At 40.9% G+C, this 25318-nt stretch overlaps 2 protein-coding genes across 3 annotated transcripts in view; one reads left to right on the plus strand and one right to left on the minus strand.

The window, feature by feature from the left end:
- Gtf2e1 (general transcription factor IIE subunit 1) overlaps positions 1-11571 on the minus strand; it is a 30702-nt gene extending 19131 nt beyond the window's left edge. The window contains exons 1-2 of the mRNA XM_036203616.1: positions 11440-11571; positions 7515-7987 (exon numbers count right to left, since the gene is read on the minus strand). Of these exons, the coding sequence (XP_036059509.1) occupies positions 7515-7962 (448 nt within the window). The 5' untranslated portion in view covers positions 7963-7987; positions 11440-11571. The remainder of the gene's footprint in view (positions 1-7514; positions 7988-11439) is intronic.
- Positions 11572-11655: 84 nt separating this feature from the next.
- The window catches only part of Rabl3 (RAB, member of RAS oncogene family like 3), a 33306-nt gene continuing 19643 nt past the window's right edge, over positions 11656-25318 (plus strand). The window contains exons 1-2 of one of the 2 annotated variants that reach the window (XM_036203618.1): positions 11656-11744; positions 15316-15407. In XM_036203618.1, coding sequence (XP_036059511.1) covers positions 11699-11744; positions 15316-15407 — 138 coding nt within the window. In that variant the 5' untranslated portion in view covers positions 11656-11698. The remainder of the gene's footprint in view (positions 11745-15315; positions 15408-25318) is intronic. The other variant, XM_036203617.1, reaches the window with a different exon arrangement.

A 25318-nucleotide genomic window follows, 5' to 3' on the forward strand; every position in this document is an offset into this window, starting at 1 on the left:
CCTCCCCCAAACTGAATTTATCAAGGGAACTGGCTTTTGTCTGCCCACAAATGGACATTTAGCTAGTTTAACCATCAATTATTCCTAGGTTCTGGAACTCATCATAAAGAGGGGGGAATATAGCATGCCTGGGGGGAGAATAAAAAAATGACACATGAATTTAGATGATTACTAAAGCTTGCAATACATTTTCTAAACTAGGCTTCTATCAAGTTCATCTCAAAATATGGTGGACAGGCAAGAAGTCTGAGGTTTTGACATATTTGAAAGACAATAATCAACTGAACATTATGCCAGAATCAAAACCAAAAAGCAACTCTTCACATGTAAGTTAGTTCTTATGTCAGCATCAACATACAAAAGTGAATTTTAAAAATAGACCTCTCGGTGCTGGAGAGATGGCTCAGTAGTTAAGAGCACTGGCTACTCTCCTAGAGGTCCTGAGTTCAATTCCCAGCAACCATATGGTAGTTCACAACCATCTGTAATAGGATCTCACAACCATCTGTAACAGGATCCCTCTTCCGGCATGCAGGTATACAGGCAGAGCATTCATACATAAAATATAAATTAAAAAAAAAAAAAAGTTCTCAAACTGTCAAGATCAAAAGCCAGGTGTGGTCATGAATGACTTAAATCTCAGCTTTCAAGAGGTAGAGGCAGGGCTGGTCTACACAGCAAGCTCCAGGCCAGTCAAGGCTACATAGTGAAACCCTATCTCAAAACAAACAAGCAAACAAAAGACCAAAAGTAGCAGAATTTGGGGGCTAAAGCAACAGTTCAGAGGTTAAGAGCATTTGCTGCTCTTGCAGAGGCTGAGTTTGCTGTCAGCCTCCACACCACTGGGTGGCTTACAACCCCCTGTAACTCCAACTCCAGGGTTGCTGACACCCTCTTCTGGCTTCCTCGAGTACTGTACTTATGTGCACATACCCCACCTCCTACACACACACAGACACATACACATTATTAAAAATAAAGTAAATCATTTAAAAAGTAGCAGAATTTTAAAATAAGAAATCTGAAGCTTTGGGATTTCCCTAACTTTTGTGTGTGCACTTATGTATGTGGTATATCTATACGTGTGTATGCACAGATGCACACACCCATGCGCACAAGCCCACATTTACACTGTTGGGAAGGGAAGGTCATTGGACAGTCTTCTCTGTCACTGCCTTATTCCCTTGAGGCACTGAACTGAAAGTTTGCTGTTTTGGATATGCTGGATGGCCTGTGAGTTCTCTGGATCTTCCTTCACCCTGCAATACTGGGTGGGGTTGCAGACATGCATGACCAGCCCCAGCTTTTACCAGGGTAAAAGCTTTTACTGGGACTTGAACTCTCAAGTCCTTGGACTTGAGCAGCAAATGCTCTCACCCATTTCTCTCATTCTTCCACTCTGTAGCTTTTTGGCATAATTTTCTAATTAATGCATCTTGCACACGATTTCTAAGACTGAGAACTCAGCAACTGAGCACACAATCCTAGATTTCTTCTGAGTTTGTGCTTTGAGCATTTCGGCAATTGCAAACATTGCTTACAAGACATCTCCTGATCTAAGCAGTAAGAGATGAAGACAGGAAAAAGCAATTTGTCCTATCAAGGCAAACATTGACACATCTGAAAGTTTCACAAATGTCGGACCCCAGTTTAGATGTCAAGTTTACCAGAATCTTCTAAATTACTGCTAACTCATCAATAGAGGAGGTCTACCCCATTGCTGCCTTCGAGACGGAATCTCACTCTTTAGCCTAGGATGGCCTGGACCTTACTAGTTTAGGGTAGCCTTGAACCCGTAGCACTCGTCCTATCTTGGCCTCCTGAAGACCCAGATTACAGGTGTGAACCACTATGCCCAGTTACTGTCAGCTATCCTTGAGTTATTTAACAAAAGATTTTATTTAGCTAGTAAACATTTCTTTATGCTAGTCCTAAAATTGACTATCTTTTCCAGGGAACCAGAGAAAATAAGCTAAATCTCCATGAAGACTCCTATACACCTGCCTGATATTCTGTGCAAAGCATCCTAGCAACCTTTACATCCCTAGACTTGTGCCATTACTGAGGAGCTTCCAAATCCAAGAGTACAACATAGGTAGGTGGGTGTGGCCCCCTACATACAGCATTTGATAACTACATTATCCCTAAATATCAGTGTTAAGATTATATTAAGTAAATGTATTCCTTTAAGAATTTCTGATCACACCTTCTCAAAGTTTATTTAAAATGAGTTTCTGTGGTCTCTAGGTAATCCGTAAGAAAGGCTTCTAATGTTTTTCTAATCCCAACATTTGAGAATTTTATTCCACTTGCAATAAAACCACAGTGCCATATAAGCATTTATAGAAGCCATAAAAACTACATTCTTTTGGCATATTCTTACTGAGAAAAAAATTTTAGCAAAGAATAAAATGCAATATATACAAAAGAATACAAAGCATCTTATTTACAACAGAGGGCAAAAAACCAAAGTACTCATGCTATGGCAGGGAAAACTAGGTCTATTAACTATACTTTGAATACTATAAAATACTACATTAAGCAACCAAGAGACCAAAAATATTCTAGGCTACAATTATAAATATAGGGAAAATATAAAAAGGCCGGTGGTTTGGGTGATTTCTTTTTTTTCTTCTTGAAAAATTTCTCTGAAATTACGGGTGCATATTTTTAAATTAAAAATGGAAAACAGCTATTTCCATTCCATCTAACCCTAACATATAAAAGAGAATAACACATGTTGCTAAACTTAACTCAGAAGTGCCATTAACTACATCACATGTGGCTGAGAGTGCTAAGATAGAAATACTAAGTCTATTTACATTGTTAGAAAGCTTGCTAAATCTAAAGCATGCACTCAGGAACCACAAGATGTTATTCTGCTCTTCTGAGGGATTTCATGTCATGTCTGTTTTAATTATATAACCTCCCATATTTCTGGAACTGAAACAGCTATTTTTGTCTGATTAAACTTCTGAAGCCCAGAACTGGTGGGCAAAGACTACCAGGCTTGTCCAACCTGCAGCCCACTAGCCATATGCTAACTATGAATGCAGTCCAATAGAAAAAAATCATAAGTTTACTTAAACATCTTTAGGGTTTTTTTTTTTTCAACTGCATTGCACAGTTCTCAAGCATGAACTGTGTGGATGACCAGGCTGTGTTGCTTGCTAAATGCTGATCACTACTCAAAATGGGGGGGAGGGGGAGGATCTACATTTACCAAACATTTACAGTTAGACCCAGGAAGATCAAAGGTAAAGCATGAATGACAGATATGGAGAAAATCTACAAACCTGTAGGAAAAGGAGAGAGGGATAAGGAAAAATTATACTAGAGTAGATCACTGGCATATACATGAATTAACAGTAAAACAATACTTATTCATTAAATACAGAATTCCCTGTGCTCCTGGGGAGTTCATCTAGGAATTACCTCCTTTTGTCCATTGGCAAAGAGCTGCCCATACATTTGAGTTAAGAACTTTTACCAAAAGTATTAAAGTATGTAAGGTTCCAAATCCAATTACTGAATGTTCCCTGATGGCTAAAATAAACCACAGCTCAACCTAAAATTGCAGAGGAAGAAACAGAAAAAAGGGAAGCTCTTGGGCCCATTAAATAGCTAGTGGATGACAGGTCTATATTCCTAGCACCTAGAAGGTAGAGGCAAAAGGATCAGGAATCAGGTCATCCTCAGTTATATAGCAAGTCCAGTCTGGGCTACCTGAGTCCCTTTCTCAAAACCTAACCAACTGAAAAAAGGAAGCCTTTCAGTCATCTCCATCCTTTTCCAGAGACCATTAATCTCTAGTATCAACTTGTGAGGAGTGAAGAGGACTGAGGTTCGACTGAAATCTACTGTGTGCAAATTGAAAAGCTGCATAACTATTATCAGAGTAAGGACCAGCCTGCACCCCTCCTCATGTATGTTTACTTCCCATTTTCTCCATAGGAACGTAGGAGAGAAGAAAACTAAACAAAACAAGAAGGAAGCAACGGACTCTAAAGAGGAGGTGCAGGTAAAGAATATCAAGGTATTCGTAGTTTAAGAATTAAAGCGCACACAAATGCTTATTACCTTTGAATTAACACACAGAATGGGGCCTAACATCAACCAATCAGCACATTTTGTTCTTTCATAAAGCCCAATAAAAGCCACATTATCATGAGGTGGCAAGGGCATTTGAGAACAGGAGTCCTTAACTGATTACAGATTTTCAGTTATGTTAAGTCAGGTTGCACCACAAGTAACAAGTCACCAACTAAGCTTTAGTACAAGCTTCTGAGAGTGCTCTGTTCTGGGTGACATCAAGGGTTAAGTGGCTTTTCTTGCTCTCCCACACCCTGTCTTCCTACATTCATGTTGACTATTGACCTCATACTGAAAATACCGTCTGTTCAGACCAGCTACAAAACACTCACCTCAGCTTTAGTTTTCTTTCAGAAAAATCTTCTCATGCCTTTATCAACTCATTCACGCTAATAACTCTAGCTATACTTTGTAAATCAAGACAACTTTTCCAGAGGCTCTCTGTTGATTGCTGTGGGATGTCCTGTATGCTGTGAATATATGTTGCTATGATTGACTGATAAATAAAATGCTGATTGGCCAGTAGCCAGGCAGAAAGTATGGGGGAGGTGGGACGAGAGAGGAGGCGGCTGGGGAGAAGAAGGCTATGTCAGGGGACACTGCCAGGCACCACGAGGAGAAGCATGATGCCTGTAAGCCACGAACCATGTGGCAAGGTATAGATTTATAGAAATGGGTTAAGATATAAGAACAGATAGCACGCAGCCTGCCAGGGCCATACAGTTTATAAGTAATATAAGTCTCTGTGTATTTACTTGGGGGATGTGAGTGGGAGTGATTTGTCCTGACTGCCGGCTGGCCCAGGACACAGGAAAACTTCAGCTACAGTTGATCATAACTAGTTTCATTACCACTAATCATGAGTGAAATTCAAAGAGCAGCATGGATCAATTACCTCAGTGACTTTTTAGAAAGCTTCATAAAAATTAAATAAGGCTCAAATGATTAATAAGTGTAGAAGCATATTACTATAGATTATCTTTCTGAGGAACCAGATAACACCTTTCACTGACATCCAGTACGATAAGACAAGACCACTGCAATATCAACAACAAAAACAAAATCCACAAAACTGGAACCCCAAGCTTCTGTAAGAAATTAAACTTCTGTAATAAATTTCTATTAGAGTAAATGGCAAAAATCCCAAGACATAGGTAGCCTATTTATGAAGAGCTCCAGATAAATTCTAGAAATTCCTCTGGTATACTCAAACAAGGCTTACACCCAGGATAGTTAATAAGATTTTCTTATGGTCAAGAGCCACAGCCAAGCATTGTGCCTCATACCTATAATCCCAGTTTTAAGGGGCCTGAGGTAGGATTACCAAGAGTTCAAGGCCAGGCTGAGTGACATAGTGGACTCTTGGTCATCTCTGGCTAGAGTGTAAACTCTGTCTTGAAAAAAAAATAATAAGCAAAAAAGAGTTCTAGTTAGGTGTGGACCTTTGAATAAAAAACACTTCCCATGGGCTCAAGTACTTGAACATTTGACTTCCTACTGATGGTACTATTTGAGGAGGGGGACCATTAAGAGGTAGACCTTTGCCAGAAGACGTGTGTCACTGGGGCCAGATTGGAACCACTTAACAGTTAGCTCCCTCTGCTTCCTGCATGTAAATAAAGGCATAATATCTTAGCCTTGCTGCTCCAATCAGCTGCCACCATGCGTTGGCCACCATTATGGACTCTCCCTCTGAAACTACAAACCAAAATAAACTCTTTCTTCCAGAAGTCAGTTTGGGGCATGCTGCTTTATCACAGTAACAAAAAAGTAACTAATGCACAAAGGAGGCAAGGTGGTAGTGGGGGGTCTATGATGCCAACACTTGGGAGACAGAGGCAGAAGGGTCAACAGGAGTTCAAGGTCAACGTAGTAAGTTCCAGCCTGAGCATACAGGGAGATCTTGTCTCCAAAAACCAAGCGACAATCAAAACAACAACAAAAAAACCCACAAAACCTCTCTTAGATAAAATAAGCCCACTGCAAGGTAACAAGAGAAAACTGTTCCAAGTATTTGATAAAAACTGCCCCATGCCTAGTTTAATTTAGAAATAACCACTGAACCCAGCACATCAATGTTTCTCATGTTAATGCCAGACATAATGGATTTTTGGAAAACACAGTTCATAAATTGTATTAATGAAAGTTCTTCAAAGTAAAGTATCTGATTAAATGAGGCAAATCATGTATGATGATAACAATTCTCTTTCATTAACTGATCTAAATTATTGATCAATTTTTTAAATTAAAAAAGGTTCCCCTCTTATTTGATCTGGCTAATTCTCATTTAATCTTTCAGGTCTCAGCTACTCCTCCCTCTAGAGCCTTCCCTCAAACACAGATCATAGGCCCTAGTCACTCACTCCTACTGGCACAATGCACATCCACTAGCAAGCATTTACACATATAGTGTTGTATGTGAAAGGATTCTGGCCAGCCCAGGCCTGGCAAACATGGCTCTGACAGGCCTTACCCTTCTCTCCCATTCCCTCTACCTTGCTAAAACCATCAGATTACATTCCTAAAGCTAGCCACCAAGGTCTGTTCCCTTACGTGGCCTCCTGAGGCTGACTACCAAGCTTAAGCTATCAAAAGCCCCCTTTGGCTCACCTAATTAACACACCCAATTAAAATTAAGCACCTCATCCTAACACAGGGTTTCAGCCTTTACCTTTATAAACTGCCAGTTTCCTATGTGCCACAGCTGTCTCCTCTCTATCCAGAGGCAGTCTTTTGTCCCTTTGGGACAAATCCCCCTACCACCTTTCCCTTCTCCCTGGTCCCCTACCTCCTTTACCACTTCATCCTAGCCCATCCTAACACAGACCTCCCCTTTTTTCTCCTCTTAAAAATTACACCTCCAAGGTCATTTGCTGCTGTTTTCTGAGTCAGAAAGCAGTCACTTTAACTTTTCTTTTCTACTTAATAAAGGATATCTCTGTGAAAACAGGTGTTTGGGTGTGGTTTGTGCTTAATCTGGGGTCCGAGAGGGAACCCTTGCCATGCAGGGGTTCTCCTTCAATATATTTATAAGCTTGTTTAAAAGTGATGGACATAAATAGACATTAAAATAATTTGCTGAAGAATGAGGTCACATGTAAAGCAGACTAGCCTCAGAGTGGTAGAGAATCAATCCAGAGATCAGGCTAGAGAAGGAAACAAGGGGTGGAGGGCAGGGCTTCAGGAGAGCCATCGGTAGGAAAACTCCATGGATAGCTACACTTTCTTGTGAAGGAAAAAGGCAGGGCGAAAACTTCTCAAAGTTGTATGTCAGCCAGCCAAGACAGCAGGGTTGTATGCTGATTCACACTGATCTATTTACTCCTACAAAGCCTATGATTTAGAACAACTGAAAATAAATAAATAAATAAGTAAGAGCACACATCTTCTTTTACTTGATTCATAACCTGGTTAAGTCTCACCTGTCATAGGTTCAAAGAGCTGATTAGCTTCTAGGTCAGTGAAAGTACTGCAGCAGACAGGGCATTTGAAGGACGCCCGACTGGTGGAGTTCCGCTCGTCAGTTTCAATCCGTCTTCTCATGTGGTCCAGTTTATATTTCACCACGTTAACCAGAGTGCGGTAATTGATGAAGTAGTAGTTATGGCGCGTGGTTTTCCCATCAGCAGCAGTCTCTACCCTCATTCTGCATTTGATGAACTTGTCTCCCTTTAAATTATTCAAAACGGATCGAAGTTGCTTCCGATCAAACTTGAGCAGCTCCAGCATGTCCTCTTCTTTTACACAGGGGTTGCGGATCAAGATGTCCAAAGCCAACACATGCTCAATGCCGTAAAAGCCCCGGATTACATACTTGGCCAACCGCTTCAGTGCTGCTGGAACCTCGGTGAGGACATCAGGGTCTGCCATCTTCAACAGCAAGCTTCAACTTCAACTATATGGATGGGGGGCAGGGATTAGTAGGCATGAGGACAGGATAATCATTTTAATCACAGCTAGTACTACTGGTAGCTATCATTAATTGTAAAGTGCCACAAAGCTTTCAGACATTGCTTTAAAGACCTCTAACACGAAAATGTGTAACAGAAAGCCAGGATTTTCCTCTACAGTACACAAAAGACTGCACCTAAAAAGCTGGACATAATCCTTAAGTAGTTACTTTTGATGATCAACAGTGTGCTCGACTCCAAAAAATTATCTATTCTTTCTGACAATAATATATTACATCAACTCCATTTTATTTCAAAAAGTGAAACAAACAAAAAAACCCCTTCAGAGTGCTCACTATTCTTAATAGCATGCTCTCTAGGAATGGCTAGAAATCCAGAAATTCCTAGCAATTACCCTAGATTTTATTTCTTTTCAGTAAAACTTTCCTGCTAAGATTCAAGAATGTTTTACATAGTCACACTTTCAAGATGAAATCACACAAAAAAAAGAAAAACAAAAAAACAAAAACACCCTCTCCAAACAATAAACTCATAAGTAACTGCCAGTTGGGATGACAACACTAAGGATGTCACAACTGAAGGAAATCACTGCTAAAACAAAAATGCTTTAGCGACTTTGAAAGTTAAATCTGATCATTAAGTAAACACCTTCTAGATCTTAAAACTGGAGGGAGGGGAGACGGACAAACAGATACCCTTTATTACCTTGAAGAGCAAAGCAGAGGCTGACCTCTCTAAGTCTGACATGTGACGGCACCTGGGCTTTTAGACCCGAGTCAGAGAAACTGCATTTTGGTTGTATGAACCTGATCAAAGCCTTAGATAAACTCAAGCCATGCTTTACTCTCAGAAGGAAAATGGGGTACTGTGATTAATGAAAAGGCTAAGTGGTACCTGAGGACTTATTAACTATATTATTAACTAGGACAGCTTCCACATAACTTCAATATGACCAAACTAAAACTAGGCAGGCTATCCAAAGACTACACCTGGAATTTCTGTATGGTATAGAAAAAAATTTTAATAGATATCCTGCTGAACGATTTCTATGAGCAGACATATTGTTTTTAATACCAGTTTTCAACTGAATCTTTAATTTGAACCTGAAAAAACCAACCCTATCAGATTTAATGCTTCTTTCTGTAAGAAATAGTATCTGCAGCACTATAACTATTAAGTCCTAAATAACCAATGTTCACACTTTTTATGGGGGTGGAGGAGGTGTGGGGAGGTGGAGGGAGTTTAAGGCCATATCTACAATAAAGTAAAAATACAGTTACAATATATATTTTAATCCACAGTACTCAGGCATAACCAGTACACACATGGAGATAACAAAGGAGCATCTGGACTCACTAGGTCCAAACTGAAGTCTGAGAGTCTCTCTGTCACCCTAGCTTCTCTCTCTCTCTCTCTCTCTCTCTCTCTCTCTCTCTCTTTGTTTTGTTTTGTTTTGTTTTGTTTTGTTTTGTTTTTGTTTTCAAGACAGGGTTCCTCTGTGTAGCTCTGCACCTTTCCTGGAACTCACTCAGTAGCCCAGGCTGGCCTTGAACTCACAGAGATCCACCTGGCTCTGCCTCCAGAGTGCTGGGATTAAAAGCAGGCGTCACCACCACCCAGCCACCCTAGATGTTTAAGAATGCCTGGGTTCACTACCAACTCAGAATCACAGCACAAAATCAGATACATTTTGATCTCCTTTCCAATTTTATACTTAAAAACCAGATTTTGTCTTTTTGTTTTACATGCCCAGTCACTGACAGAACATACGGTTCAGAAGCATCCGAAAGACCAAAGGCCAGACGAAGTCAGCATGGCCTATCATTTTCTGTCTTACCTTCCATTACTCTCCTCTGTTCCCACCCTCACACACTCTAAGATTCAGACCACTGGTTCTCAACCCTGACATCATCCAGACAGCATTTTAAGCATACTAACTAACCCTGGGCCCCATTCCCAGGAGCTTTGTTTCAGCTAATATAGAAAGGCCAGATTAGGAATGCCCCTGATTTTAAAATCCCTTTAGATTAATCTAATATGCAACAAAGTCCCTGATCATTGCTCCAATCTGTCCCATGGCTATTTTGCGTACAAGAAATGAACATCCTGTATGGAGAGGCCCCTGTACTACTTGCTGATCAGCCTGGTTCCTTTGTCTAATATACCTCTGGAGTCTTGATCAGTGCAAAGGAGTGACATCAAGACTTTTCTAGTCAATAGTTTAAAGCTTGAAAATCCCAGGTCAATTTCTTAGTGTTGGCTCTAGAGAAACCACAGCCTCAGTTTCTTCACATATGAAATTAAAGTGCCTTCCTCACACAGTTAATGTATGAATTAAATCAGATAATTAATATAAATGTTCTGCTTCTGGGCTGGTATATGGGTTCAACTGAACTACTGGCGTTCAGAACAACATCCCCCATTTAACTGATTCTTACGCGAGTTGATATGAAGGTGGTGGCATTGTGGTTGTACCAAGAGCTGTAGTAATAAAACCTAAGCTTAAGAAGAAATGCAAGGACATGATAAATGAAATTTACCACCGAAACAAAATCAAATGGATCCAACAATATACCAGGAAAAGATGGTGATAGCTGTTTTGAGCAATTGTGAGGAGGGAAAGTACCAGAAGCCTGTCTTTGATGAAATACTTCCTCCTAATTTGTACCGTTTCTACCTACATCTCTAAGACCAGAAACTTCATCTTGTTCCCCAACACTAGTACCTAGCATAAGCTACTCAAGTACTTAAAATAAACTTTCACTGCATCTTCTGGGCACGTGTTCTTGTAGCACAGACATCCTGCCAGCTTCCACAGAATTAATTCACTTGTCTCACACCTGCATCCACAATAATGACAGCAATAAGCCATCCTTTTCTTTTTTAATCCTGCCACTGCTTTAAGCAAGGAGTTACGAGATTAAATTTGTGATTTTTGAAAAGACTACGCTGGATAAAGAGTGGAGGAGAAAGGAACAACGTGGGTGCAGGACGCCCAGTTGGTTAAGACTACTTCAAAATACTACTTCCCAAGTTCTAGGAGAAGTTGGATTCTACACGGCTTCTACAGTTTTTGTTACTGTCCTTCAGGAACTCTCCATCTCTTCGTACTGTAAGGGGCCCACGACGGAGGAAGCCCCGGACCCTGGTGCCCTCCACCAGCTGTGCTCAGGGGTGTCCAGACCCAGAGAGCCCACAGTCCCTCCGACGCGCCCAGGGGGCTCCCAGGCCACAGTCGACGCCGCCGAGCCCGTCCAACCCGAGGTCTCACATGGGCCGCTCCCGGGCAATGGTTCTTTGGAAGACTAAGAAGAGGACCAAGGCAAGAGGGTGGTCGAGGAGAGGGGACTAGAGAAGGCGGGGGGCGGACAGGAGAAACCGTGAAATCAGACGCCAGGTCAGAAACCGGGAACAAAGATCAGGGGATAAGGTTTACCCAGGCGGACGCTCGAACACTCCCACTACAGCTGCCTCAACTACCGGCTTCAGCCAGCCCACGCCACTCTCGAGACGCGGACAAACGCCTAATTCCTGCGACCAGCTTGGAAACCGCCCGTTCATCCGCACGGCGAAGCTTTCAATCAAACTAGTCATGCTCTGATCGACCAATGAGATGGTAGGCCCTGCCCTCGAACCCTGCTCTGATTGGCTGAGAATCCAGGAACGGGCGTTACCCTTAAGGAAATCGTGGCAAGATGGCGTCCCTGGATCGGGTGAAGGTTCTGGTGTTGGGAGACTCAGGTGAGCCGCTTAACCCACGTCTGGGACTCCCGACACGCCCGAGCTACCCGATACCCCTCACTCTTCGCTGTTTTACCCCCAAACTTCCTAGCGTTTGGGTTCATGGCCGAAGTCCTTTTCTAAACCTTAAAACTACACTTCCCAGAGGACTTTGCTCCTTTTGACGACGTGGTGGCGTGGCGGGAGGTGGGGGGCGCAGAGCCCGGGTCTTTCTCTGCCTTTGCTTTTCATTACATCGGTCTCCTAGGCGACCCCAGCCGAGAGGATACTGTCCATCCCTTTATGGCTCTTGTTAAGCATACAGAAGTTGGTAAAACCGCGCCTTCAGGAAACTTTGTTCATTAAGTCACACTAAGGATACACTGACATGTATTAATTCCTTTAATTCTAAAATCAGACCTTTAACTCCATTCTACAGATGATAAAAGTGAGGCGAGCTGGTTCGAACCCAGAGTCGTAAGCTATAGCATGCAATGTAATATTATATGGTAGTTATGATTTCCTTTTTAACTTCCTTGTTCTCATCTAATAGTTGACTACCCATTAGGTTTCAAGAAATAACGAAATAAAGAAATTTTATAAGGGCCACAATCTGAAGGAGCTTAATTTAGTGTCAAAATCTTTTTTCTACCTTGAACATTTTAGAACCGCTATTGAAGTCTTTATTTCACTCTCCTGCCTTGTTATCCTTCTCTTTCCCATTTCCAACTCTGAAGAACTTCAATGTACCCTGGCCATGCATTGTATAGATGTGCCTTTCTGGAGATGACCGTTTTGCTCTAAACAGACATTTTTGCTGGGTGCTTGGAAGTAGAGAGGACATATGCCCCCAAATAGCTGACTTATTTCACCCTAAGACTGAAATCAGTCTTAACTTCCCAAAATTCCCTCTTTTTGACATTTCACCCCCTTTATAATTTTTTAAATTTTATTTATTTTTGAGATGATAATTTTTTTTTTTCAGAGACAAGGTTTCTCTGTGTAGTTTTGGTGCCTGTCCTGGATCTCGTGCTGTAGACCAGGCTAGCCTCAAACTCACAGAGATCTGCCTGGCTCTGCCTCCCAAGTGCTGGAATTAAAGGCGTGCACCACCACTGCCTGACTGAGATTATAATTTAATTAGAATGTTTCTCCTTACCCTTTCTTTTCCTCTAAACCTTTAAATTTATCTCTCCCACTTCAAATCCATGGCCTTTTTTTGGTATTAACTGTTATTGCATGCATATCTGTATTTGCATATACATGTATATTCCTAAATATAACCTGTTAAGTCCATAGAATGCTACTTGTTTATATGTTTTCAGGACTGATTGTTTGGCACTGGACAAACAACTGGTGTGTCCTAGGTAGAACATCCTCTCCCGTTCTCAGTTTTACTTAGTTGTCTGGTGTAGGGGCGAGGCCTCATGGGTTTCCTCCCCCTCTCCCATCTAGTGTGGTGTGTTCATTGGTGTCATCCTTGTTCAGCTCATGTTTGGGCAGTCATGTTGGTGAGACTTCATGGGTATATCTTCTGATGTTACTAGGAGACATAATCTCACAACAAACTCCCTGATCCTCTGGCTCTTACAGTCTTTCCTCCCCTTCTTCTGTAACGTTCCCTGAACATTATTATGGTGCAGGAGTGTCTTATAGATGTAGCCATTGGGACCGGGCTCCACAGCTCTACATTTTGATTGGTTGTGGTTTTCTGTAGTGGTTTCTGTCTGTTGCAATGTGAAGTTTCCTTGATGAGGGTTGAGGACTATGCTTATCTGTGGGCAAAAGGACATCTGTTTATTGATTGATGTTAATGTTTCAAAGTTCTTAAAGAAATGGATAGTTAACCACTGCTATTCCCTAGAATGTCATCTGTTCTTAAATGTTGAAAGCTTTGTTTCCTTTTGGCTAACACACTCAAAACATTTTGTTCATAGAGAGCTAAATAAACTATATAATATTAATACATAGAGATGCTGATCCTATATAGTTAAGCCAACTTTGGGCTCAAGCATGTATCAAGATGATAACTAAAGCCCTAGGTAGCCTCCAACAGAAACTTACATGTAAACCCAAAAATCAACAATATACTCTAAAGACTTTAGATGACAGGCACTATGCAGTAAGTGTCATGACAAAAATGATTTTGAGTGCCCTCAAATCTTAAAGCTTATATGTAAAAGAATATAATGGGAACCTAAGAAAATGTTTGCTTCAATTATATGAGATGTTTAATTTCTTTTAATATGTAAAGAGGTCCTATAGGGCTAGATGTTTCTGGACAGTAGAGCAGAGCACTTACGAAGCATGTGCAAGAACTTGTATTCAATACTCAGTATCACAGTATGACACAAAAGGTCATGTAAGTTAATAACACTAAAACCCGTTATTAGTTAGTGGGCAGAGTGCATCAGTAGAAAATTCATAAGAATAGGAAAAATTAATTTGCAAACATGATCATAATGTATATCATTGTGGACTTTTAATTACTTTCCACATAGCTGAGAATGGAAGCCAGGTCTCCTCAGCAAAAGCAACAAATATTCTTAATGGCTAGACCATCTCTCCAGCTTTTCCATCTTGTATTGCTCTTGTTTGTGGAAGTGTTTGAGACATGGTCTCACTATGTAGCCCTGGCTAGTGTAGAACCAGGCTGGCCTAGAACTCACTATGTAAACCAGGCAAGCCTAGAGCTCAGAGATTCACCTACGTCTGTCCTTAACCTTCTTTTTAAGATGACGTCTCCCCTTGGCCTGGAGCCCCTAAGCTAAGGCTGTCAGGCTAACAAGCGTGAGGGATTGCCTGTCTCTGCCTCCTCAACACCGCCATTACAAGCATGCTCCTCTGTGCCTGGCTGTGGTGTGTCCTTTTGTGGATGCAAATCTGGTTCTCATGCTTGTAGTGCAAGCACTGAGCCTCAGCCAGTTTTTACTGTTTCTAAGTCACTGTGTATATGGTCACAATAACAACATGTTCGTAGAAAACCTCATATGGTTAGCAATAGTGGTCTAAGGTGATTTTTTTTTTTCATTTTTATACTTTCTTAGTTGTTAGAAATACAGCTTTCATAATAAAAAGTAAACATGAGTTGTAGGCCTATATATAATATTGCACACAGAGAGAGTTCCTGAATTTTTCATACAGTTAACAATTCATAGCCAGTTAAATGAATAAGTGACTCCACACCAGGATGTAAATAGACAGTTCATCCCTTTCCTCTCCAACTAGATCTTCAAGAGGTGCCCTTTCGTGTTAGTGACAAGATTGTCTGAGTGCAAGAGATCTAGAAAGAGATTAAAAAAAAAAAAAAAACTGCTTCAAAACAAAAGCCCACAATGAAGAAAAGAGAGTAGGATTATTATTATCATCATCATCATCCAGAGGATAAATCTGGGGTGAAGTGGTTAGCTGCTTTTTACAAACCCACGTGTGAGAACTAAAGTCCTTTGAGTATGGATCATGACATCATGTGTCCTGTCACTGATGGAATGCAAACAAATTTGTGACGTGTTCCCTGGCTTACAGGCAGTGGTGTAGATGTCACATTTAGGGCTACATATTCAGCTGACCAGAGCCCTTGTATCTTCCACAGGTGTTGGCAAATCCTCACTGGTCCATCTTCTATGCCACAATCAAGTGCTGGGAAATCCATCATGGACTGTGGGCTGCTCGGTGGACATCAGAGTATGTGTTCTTGTTTTAGTTTTTCATTAGTTATATTAAGCATGTCCTTCAAATCACATGATTAAATTACAGGACTTACTTAAAATTAAGTAATAATAATAATACCTGGGATTGATTTAGCTCCTACTGTGCATCAATACTGTCATTCCTTATTTAATCTTAAGTCATGAGAAAGTGAGAAACAACCAAATTCCTTCAACTCATAAAGCAAATCAACACTTGAACCCAGTTGTCTGACTGTACAGGCTTTTATTTTAATCACTATATTTTGAGAATTCAGTTAATATTCTCCATAAGTAATTCTGCCTAAACCTATAGCTCCAAGGCTGCAAACTTATGCCCAGAAGTACAGTGTAAGGCAGAAGCTTCCAGAGCCTCATGTAGATCATCTGTTCTGTATCACATTTAGGTATTTGGTGCAGTTTCCCTGAAGTAAGTGTTAATGCCTGATTCTGGGCAAGTCTCATCTGTTGGTGCGTCTTCTTACCATTGACTTAAGAACAAATATGGGGCCTGATTAGAACAGCTCAGCAGGGCAAGGCCCTTGCCATCAAGGCTAAGGACCTAAATTCAATTGCTACCAGATCACATGGTGGAAGGAGAGAACTGACTCCAGCAAGGTGTTCTCTGGCCTCCATATGTGCACCCTGTCACCCCACAAACATACACACTGGGAATAAATGAACATAGAAGGAAATGGGAGGAAATAGGAAGAAATGGTAGTTATGGTAATAGCTATTTTCTTCTGTTCTTTGGAACTGTGGTGTAGGCTCTGACATGTCAATTAAAAATCTTCTATCCAGTTAGTTATTACTCCCTCCTAAGGGAATTGATTTTCTCCAGCTGCTTTTTAAAGATTCTTTCTGTCTGGTGTTTTGCAGTAGTAATGCTAACCTAGCCTACACCTTAGCCCACCTCTGTTACACCCATTATCCTGTCAGAAGACGTACTGCTCACATTTCACTTCTCAAACGATCCTTCTTCTGTTTGTCTCTCTTCATCCCTCCGTTCCTGCCATTTCAATTTCTAACGCACTTGCTGTTTATGGCTTCATCCCCATGTATCTTTTTTTTTTCTCATTTTTCCTAGCTGCCTTCTGGAAGATGCATTCATCTCTGCCTTCCAATTAACTAAAACTTCTCAATTATACCTAATATAATGTTAATATATTCATTCTGTTTTTCAAGTAATATAAATTTTAATTTCTTGAAGTGTCTATTCATTCTTTAAATGTCAAGTTTTTCAAAATCTTATTTTTCATTGTGGATTTTATTTTTAATTAACTTATTCTCTACATAGTCATTTTGTAGTTTCTTTTGGATTATAGTATCTTTTTTTAATTTAATTTTATTTTTCAAGACAGGGTTTCTCTGTGTAACAGCTCTAGCTGTCCTGGAACTTACTCTGTAGACCAAGCTGGCCTCAAACTCACTTAGATCCACCTGCCTCTGCCTCCCAAGTGCTGGGATTAAAGGCCTGCACCACCACCACCAGGCTGGATTATAGGAATTTTGGGGTGAAGTGAACATCCTACTTGTTATATATGTTCTCCTACTTTACAGAAACAAATCTTGTATGATTTGTAAATTCTTGGAAAATGTTCTATCTTTTAGAGATTTTTTTTTCCTTGTTTATGTACATCAGTATTTGCTCAAATGAACATCTGTGTACCACATGTGTGCAATGCCTACAGAGGCCAGAAGAAGGCATTGTATCTTCTGAGACTATTGTTACATGTAGATGCTGGGAATAGAACCCAGGTCCTCCAAAAGAGTAGCCAGTGCTCTTTATCCCTGAGCTATTTTTCCAGCTCCATGTTCATACTTTTCTTTAAAAAAAAAAAAAAAAAAATCCCACACCCTGTTAGGGAAGCCCTGTGTGCTATGTTGTGCAAATACCCAACTTGTTTCGTTTCTCTTGTTGCCGGGGACCTAGCAAGTTCAGTGGTGCTCAGAATTGCTATCTCAGACTGCCTGTGCCATCTAAATATCATGATCCCCCAACCACCTGATTGGCCACAGGCCTGAGGTTTGCATTTCATGTGTATCTTTTATCTATTCTGTGGCAGCCCACCTACAGTCCCTGACAGGATTCCCTGATCTATGGACAGTTCTTTTAGCTGCCTCTTCCCCTGACTGAGGAGCTCATCCAGGGTTCACATATCAAGATGGGGATGGCAATCTATTCCTTATCACTCACCCACAAGGCTTTTTCCTTAAACACTGGAAAAGGAGTCCACCATTCCTGGTTTCCCACCAACACCCCAGGCACCAGCGCTTAAGCTGTGTCTGAGTCTGGCATTTCCCTCATCTTTAGGGTTTTTCTTCATTTCCAGCATCGTGAATATCTCTTCCTTTCTCTTTCTCAATCACTAGTTTATATTCTCTGTCTTTCCCTCTCTACTTTCTCCCCCTTAAGATATTTTTATAGCACTTCTTTGAGTTTGGAGTAGAAAGGACTACCATCATTCCAGCCTAATATGTGCTTATATTGTTAGCTATGTAAGAAAACTAGGTTCTGGGCAGTGAATTCAGTAGCAATTTTATCTAGGTTTGGGAGACCCAGTAACATAATCTGGACAAAATTTCCTTTAGACTTTTCTAACTACCTTCCTGAGAAAGATCATAGCACATTAAAAAGAAACTTAGACCCTGGATCAATTGCCTTCTCTACTTAAAGAGTTACCTTAAACAAATCAATAAACCTCCTGAGGCCTAGTTATATCATTTCTAAGAGGGAAGAAAATTACATAGTTCCTGACTTGTGCACAGTTTTCTGCCTCTCCGTTTATCCTTAGCCCACCCCTCATTTCCGTCCCCACCCAGGGCCAAGGAGGCTCATGTTGTCATCCTTTGTCTTGTGCATATTCCCCTCTGTCTTATTAAAGTGGCTAAAATCCAGTACATTTTAGAATGGGCGTGCCTGTAATAATTATCTCTGTTTCGTTCCCAATCCCAGGGGAAGTATACCACATTAACTACAGTGTTTGTATAGGAGTTATATTTGTATCTGGTGTTTGGGATTTGACCTAGAGCTTTGTGCACACCAAGCGTGTACTTTACCACTGAGCTACATCCCCAGCCCAGATACAGGGTTTTTTGTACATATGTATTATTTTTAAAGTTTCCTGTACTAGTTTTTTGATGAGAGTTTGTGTCCTGAACGGCCATTGAATTTTATTCATTCTGTCTTCATATTGATCATTATTTTCCTGCTTTATTCTGTTTATTGATTTTTAAGCCCCCTGGACTAAATCCACACACACACACACACACACACACACACACACACACACACACACACCTCTTTACCTTTATTTTTATTTGTACAGTTTTTTTTTTTTTTTTTTTTTTTAAGATTTACTTACTTAGTATGTATATAGTGTTTTGTCTCCGTATATGCCTGCAGGCCTAAGAGGGTGCCAGATCTCATTACAGATGGTTGCTGGGAATTGAACTCAGGACATCTAGAAAAACAGCCAGTGCTCTTAACTGCTGAGCTATCTCTCTAGCCCTGTACAGGTGTTTTACCTGTATGTTACAACTGTGTACCACATGTTTGCAGTGCCCTCAGAGGCCAGAAGAGGGTGTACGATCCTCTGTAACTGGAGTTACAGACTGCTGGGTGGATGCTGAGAACCAAACCCTGGTCTTCTGGAAGAGCAGCTGGTGATCTCTTAACCCCTGAGCTGTCTCTCCAGCCCTGCCCTCTCCAAGCTTGACATGTTAGTCTAGACAGTTTTCTACATCTAGATAGACTCAGTTATGTAGTATGTTTTTCAGACATTTGCACCCAAATTCATGAGAAGTATTAGCCTTTTACTAATTTCATTGTGGGGTTTTGATACTGTGCTAACCTGTTCTTCAGAAAGACTTTGTAAGATTAATGCTGTTTGTCCTTTGAATTTACAAGTGAAACTAACTGTGATTGTCTATGTGGGAAGTTTTTTGTTTGCTTTGGTATTGTTTTGGTTTGGTTTGGTTTTTGAGATGGGGTTTCTCTGTGTAAGAGCTCTAGCTGTCCTGGAACTCACTTTGTAGACCAGGCTGTCCTCAAACTCACTGAGATCTACCTGCCTCTGCCTCCCAAGTTCACCACCACTCCCCAGTGAGGAGTTTTTAAGTTCAGTAGAGAAAAACAAGAAAATGATTACATTTTTTCCCTTGTCAATTTTGGAGGTTTGTGTTTGAAAAAGAATTTGTTCATATCAAGCAAATTGTTAAACATTGTTTCTCTGTCTTAATGAGACAATCGAACAATACAACCATTACTGCAAATCCTATAGATTTGTTTTTTAATAATCTATTTTTTTAAAATTCTGATGAGTCATTTATAGCTTTTAAAAGTGTGTATGTGTGCATGGGAGGTATATGTAGCATGGCACACATGCAGTGGGCAGAGGACCACTTGCAGGAGTGTTTTCTTCTACCTGTGAGGTCTGGGAATGGAATTCAGGTTGTTGGGGTTGGGGGCAAGTCGGTTACTCAATGAATGATCTTGCCAGCCTGGGTTCTCTTTTCTTGATCAGTCTTGCCAATGGTCTAGCAAAGACAAGTTTCTGTTTTTGTTACTTTCTATGTTTTGGTTTTGCAGGCAAGTCATGGGGGGGGGGGGGGATGGAGGGGAGGAGAGTAATAAGTGCATACCCATGCAGGTGCAAGCGGGTGTGGGTACCTGTGGAAGCCAAAAGTTAACCTTGAGTGTTATTCCTCAGGAACCACCCATCTTGTCTTTTGAGACAGGGTCTCATCAAACTGGAGCTCACGAAGGAGGCCAGCCTGTATGGCCAGCAAGCCCCAGGAATCGACCAGCCTCTCCCTTCCCAACTTTGGGATTATGAGCACATGATACCACACCTAGATTTTTTTTTTAAAACATGGGTGCTAGGTGGGGAACTCAGGCCCTCATGCTTGCCCATCAAGGACTTAACCAGCTGAGCAATCTCCCCATCCTTGTTTGTTTTGAATCTCACTGTGGTGTCCGTACCTCTTTGGGTTTCATTTGCTCTCTTTTTCAAGCTCCTTGAAATGAGTAGTTACTTCATTGATTTCTTTCAGGCTTCTTACAGAGCTCTGAGACACGGAAATTTCTGTCTAAACACAGCTTCAGCTGCCTCGTTATCATTCAGTTCAAAACATTGTCTAATTTCCATTGTGATTTCTTCTCTGGCTCATTTGTTATTTGAAATGTGCTCCTTAATTTCCAAACATTTGACAGTGTTGACAATCTTATAATTACTGGTTTCTAGCTTATTTTCACTGTGCTCAGAGAATATGTACTATATAATTTCATCCTTTAAAATTGCCTGAGATTTGCTTCATGTCTTGTTTTATGGTCAGTTTTGTTAAGTAATTGTTAAGTATTTCCTATCTAAGTCAGAAAGAATGCACATATGCATATCTTGTCATTGCTGTATGCAGTGTTCTGTCTATTAAGTCAAGCTTGTTAATTGTCTCTGCTGGTTTGCTTTTCCTTATCTGTTTGATCATTTTAAGGAGTTAATGTTGTGACCTTTCACTATATTTGTAAGCTTGTCACCATCTTCTTCATCTTCCTCGTCTGCTTAATTTGCCTGTTTTGAGATTATGTACTAGTTTGAGATTGTTTCAACTGCTTGAAGGATTTCCCAGAATTGAATTCAGGTTTTCAGGCCTGTGCAGCAAGCACATTTACCCACTGAGCAGTCTGACTGGCCCCTGGATTTAACATTTTATCACTGTAATATGTCCCTTTCCTGATTGGCAATGTACTGTGCCTTGAAGTGCATCTTCTCTGGTCCTGAAATAGTTTAAATGAATTATTCTTAGTGTTTCTGTAGTGTGTCTTATTTCCGTCTTTCACTGAGCTGTTACATGCCGTGTCTTTCTGGTGTGTCTCCTGTTAAGTGGGAAATCGACAAAGTTTATGTTAATGGTCAGCCTGATAGCTTCTGTCCTTTAATTTGGTTTATGGATCTTGTTCCAGATATTCCAGTTTAGAGATATATGTGGCACCCAGGAATCTGCATTTTAAGAAACATCTAAGGCGATTAAGTAGAGATGAATGGGATGCTGAATCAGTTCTCCAGATGAATGTAGCTCATCAGTGGCTAGTCTGGATGCTCACAGAAGACTGTTAGGGATTGGCAGTAAGAACAGAGAGAAGGGAGTATAAATGATGATCCAGACTCCAAACACTAGTCTCTTAGGTAATGGTAGAGTAATTAACTGAATGGAACTTTGGGGATAAGCAAGGCATTTCATATTTTCAACACGAAAACAAGAGTGTTGAAGAATAAATAGCACCTGATAACACATACCAAGTTGTGTGTTAGGGATAGAAATAGTTATTGTTCATACAGAAAGGTGAGGCTAAGATGTAACAGGATTTTGGAATCATAGGGTAAGGCTCCGTAGGGAAAGTAGCAATTCTTGGAGGAAGGAAATAACTGAGGTCAAATGATAAGTAGTTTGAGGACCAGAATTTGAGAGTTCCAACAGAGCCCCTCCCCCATGTGTGTGCAGTGAGGAAAACAAGTGTATGAATGTCCTGAGTATAGCTGGCAGCAAAGACTCCAGCCAGACTTTGTCTCTGCAGGGCCCCCTTTGTGAAAGGAGGCTTGATCATTTCTGCAGTTAACGCTTTTGTGTAATCCTAGAGAGCACGTCAGCCAAACTAGATAATTCTCAAAGATCTGACATGCTGAAGGAACAGCAATTCCCTGAGAAAATCTCTGCTTTGGGGATTACCCAGTTAAGAGTTTCCTTGAAGTCCTGCAGGGCCATAGGGTTGTTGTTGTTGTTGTTGTTGTTGTTGTTGTTCCCGTTACAGAGCTCTAAGAACTCTGTGTAGCACAAAACTGCTGCAAAGGAAACTGGAATAAAAGCTGAAGTAGGGAAAAGGGTCCCGAGAGCAGGCCGAAGAGCCCCAGCTATATGCAGAGGACCTATTCCTGGGAAGCCAGCTCTTTTCTGAAGGGAAACTGAGGAGCAGGAATGGGGGAGAGGGTGACTTGAGATGAGTGAAGGGCGGGGGGAGGCTGCCGCTGGGTTGTAGTGTGTGAGAGAAGAAGAAATAAAAAGAAAAGCAGAGAGGAAAGTTAGAGTAGACAGAGCTCATGGAATGGTGTGACTGGTCCCCGTGGAACCAGTGTGGTGCTAGATGATTCCCTTGAAGCCAGTCTGACCAGAATGACTCTGTTGAGGACAAAGGCATGTGGGCAGAAAGGGGCTAGCTTTATTACCACTCCCTGTTGATCTCTGGCTTCCTTCTCCGAGAAGCATGTGTCTCATGAGTGGTGACATAAGGAAAAGGCATTTTGAAAGTATAATCTAAAGTTGTCATAGAAACGTAAATCACGACTATTATAATAAAATGAGCAGTTGTTCCCTGGAGAAAAATGATGAAAGTGTCTAACGGCCTTAGGAATGTCTTAGAACAGTGAGTCCTGGAGCTTTCACAGTACAATCATTGCCATGTCTGTGGTGTTGGGCCTGCAGGAGGGAACTCTAGGACCAGATTCCGGAATACCCGCTCTTCAGAACTCTGGACACAGTTGCCCCACTGAACTCACTTTAGGTATGTTAAGTAAGAGGCAACTAAAAATAGAGACGATGAAGGCAATAATGTGATTGCTTCAGGAGGTGCATGAAGTTAATGAATTGACTCAGCCATTATAACAGTCCGGGTCCATTTCTTCTGTGCAGAGGCCCCGACTGAACTGAACAGGGAGTTTTGTTCTGTGGTATTCTTCCCTCACTCCTGGTGTCAGACTTCGTTACCTCAAATCTAATGGACTGATAAGTCATGGCTACTTGTAATAATGACAACAAGATGTTTAGAGCTTAATCTTTCCACGGATTATAAATAAGGAAATTGATTTGTCATTTCTAGTTCACTTTAATGGGATTTTAACTCTCTAACTTGTACATTGCATGCAATCAATACTTATTGAATTTCTCCTTGGTAACGAAACAATGTGCAGGCACTAGGGAAAAATAAAAAGGCACAGTTTGTGTCCTCACTAGGGATATGAAGTGGATTTGCTTGGTTTGTATATTGTAGTCTTTATATTGACAGTGATAATGACAGCTAATGTTCTTTAGTGCTTGCTTTCGTTAGGAACCCATGTCCATAGTTGTTCATTGATTTCCCACAACAACTCCATGAGGTGGGCATTGTTGGTGCCATGTTCAGTACAGGGAGCAATTGAGGCACAAAGGCATTGTGTGATTTGTCAAGGTGGTGTTGGTAGCAAGTGACAGAATTGGGATTCAAGTCCAGACAGCCTACTCCAGAAGCCTGTGGTTCTCAATCACTTTACTGCCTCTTATTCCAGAACAGTGTAAGGAAATCAGTACGCTCAATGTGGTAACAGCTAGCTTCATGTGGCAACAAGTTTGAGTTGACTAAAATAAAAAAAAAATTAGTTCAGTGGTTGAATGAGCCATATCTGGATGGTTTGGTTCCGTGCTGCTGGCAGTTAGTCCTGGACATGCCCATCTCTGAAGACAGTACCACAGGGCAGCACTAGTGAACAAGATGGCCTCAATCTGAGAGAACGTGAATGATGGAAGTGTAGATGATGCTGATGATCGGGTGACCTGAGTGACTGGGTAGGCAGACTTATCCCTCCTCCCAAAAGCTTATTTCATAGGGAAAAGAGAAGGAAATCAGAAGAAATGCAGTTCTAAACTTGGTAAAGGGTGCATCTCTGAGCTATGTAACTGAAGTTGATCAGAAAGCCTTTGATAACGAGGTAGTAAAGTTTGCGATAATTCGGAATTACAGTCATGTATATAGAAATCATCCTAAATCACGGCAACCAATGAATTCAAAAAGAGGAAGGAAAACCTTGGGGTGCATTTAAAGAGTTGAAGTTCCTAAAAGAGGGGTCATAGAAAAATGATCAAAGTAGAATATAGCTAAAAGGGTGGACTACTGCATGAGCAAACCTGGGAAGTCCTGAAGGGAGCGGCATTGGACTTTACTATAAAATGCCCGAGCTAGAAGATGGAAAGAAAGAACAAACACTGGGAAGTTAGCACTGACCTTTGGACGTGTCATTCCGTACTAGTGGCAGAAGCCAAATGGAGTGACTGAGCAGCCAGGAAATAGACACGGGTGTAAATCAGTCTTCCATGAAGGTTGGAGTTGAAGAAAGCAAAGAATGGGTATGGAGCAGAGGGGAAGACCTTTTTCACATCGATAAAATGAGCTTGACCGAAGGCAACTGAGAAGTTACTAGAAAAAAATGCAATTGGCAGTAGCCTCTATCCCGTTAGTTCAAACATCCAGGACAGCTGTTGCATCTCTAGTTACCCTGCTTGTCTCACTTTTCTTTTTCTCCCAACACTCACCTAAGAATAATTCTGTAGGCACAGTTACTAAACTGAACTTGTTAGCATCTGTTCTTTCTTGATGTGTATCACTTCCTTTATTGAATTTATTTCCCTTCAAAGGTTCCATTGAAGCACTCAAATGAAATGAACCCATCTGTGGTCGTCATTTGTTGGTCAGTAGACATGAGAGAGTGGGTGGTGCTGAAGAGTGTTGCTCATTGTTGATGATTCCCGTATAGTCAGTCCTGCTTCCTGTTGAGAAAGCCCAACTGTATTACCATAAAGCCCTGAATGTCTTTAAGTATCAGATCCTTGAGGATTTGGTTTAAACAAAAAAAAAATTTTTTAAGTATCTTATAGTTAAGCATTACTCTGCCTGTCATGTTAGACTCTTAATAAACGGCAGATCCCACTTACTTGTCAAGAGTCATGCTTAGTATACTGTTAACTTTTTTGTAACCTACAGTTTTAAAGTCTTAGGACTCACTGCATATGGATTCATTTAGCTGAGTATTAATTAAGCAAATTGGGAAGGAAGAAAGATACCTCTTCTAATTCTAGAAGGGAATTTGAAAACTTTGATTTGGGAAG

The sequence above is a fragment of the Onychomys torridus genome, chromosome 12 (genome assembly GCF_903995425.1).
Source record: "Onychomys torridus chromosome 12, mOncTor1.1, whole genome shotgun sequence".
In the NCBI taxonomy this organism is placed as follows: domain Eukaryota; kingdom Metazoa; phylum Chordata; class Mammalia; order Rodentia; family Cricetidae; genus Onychomys; species Onychomys torridus.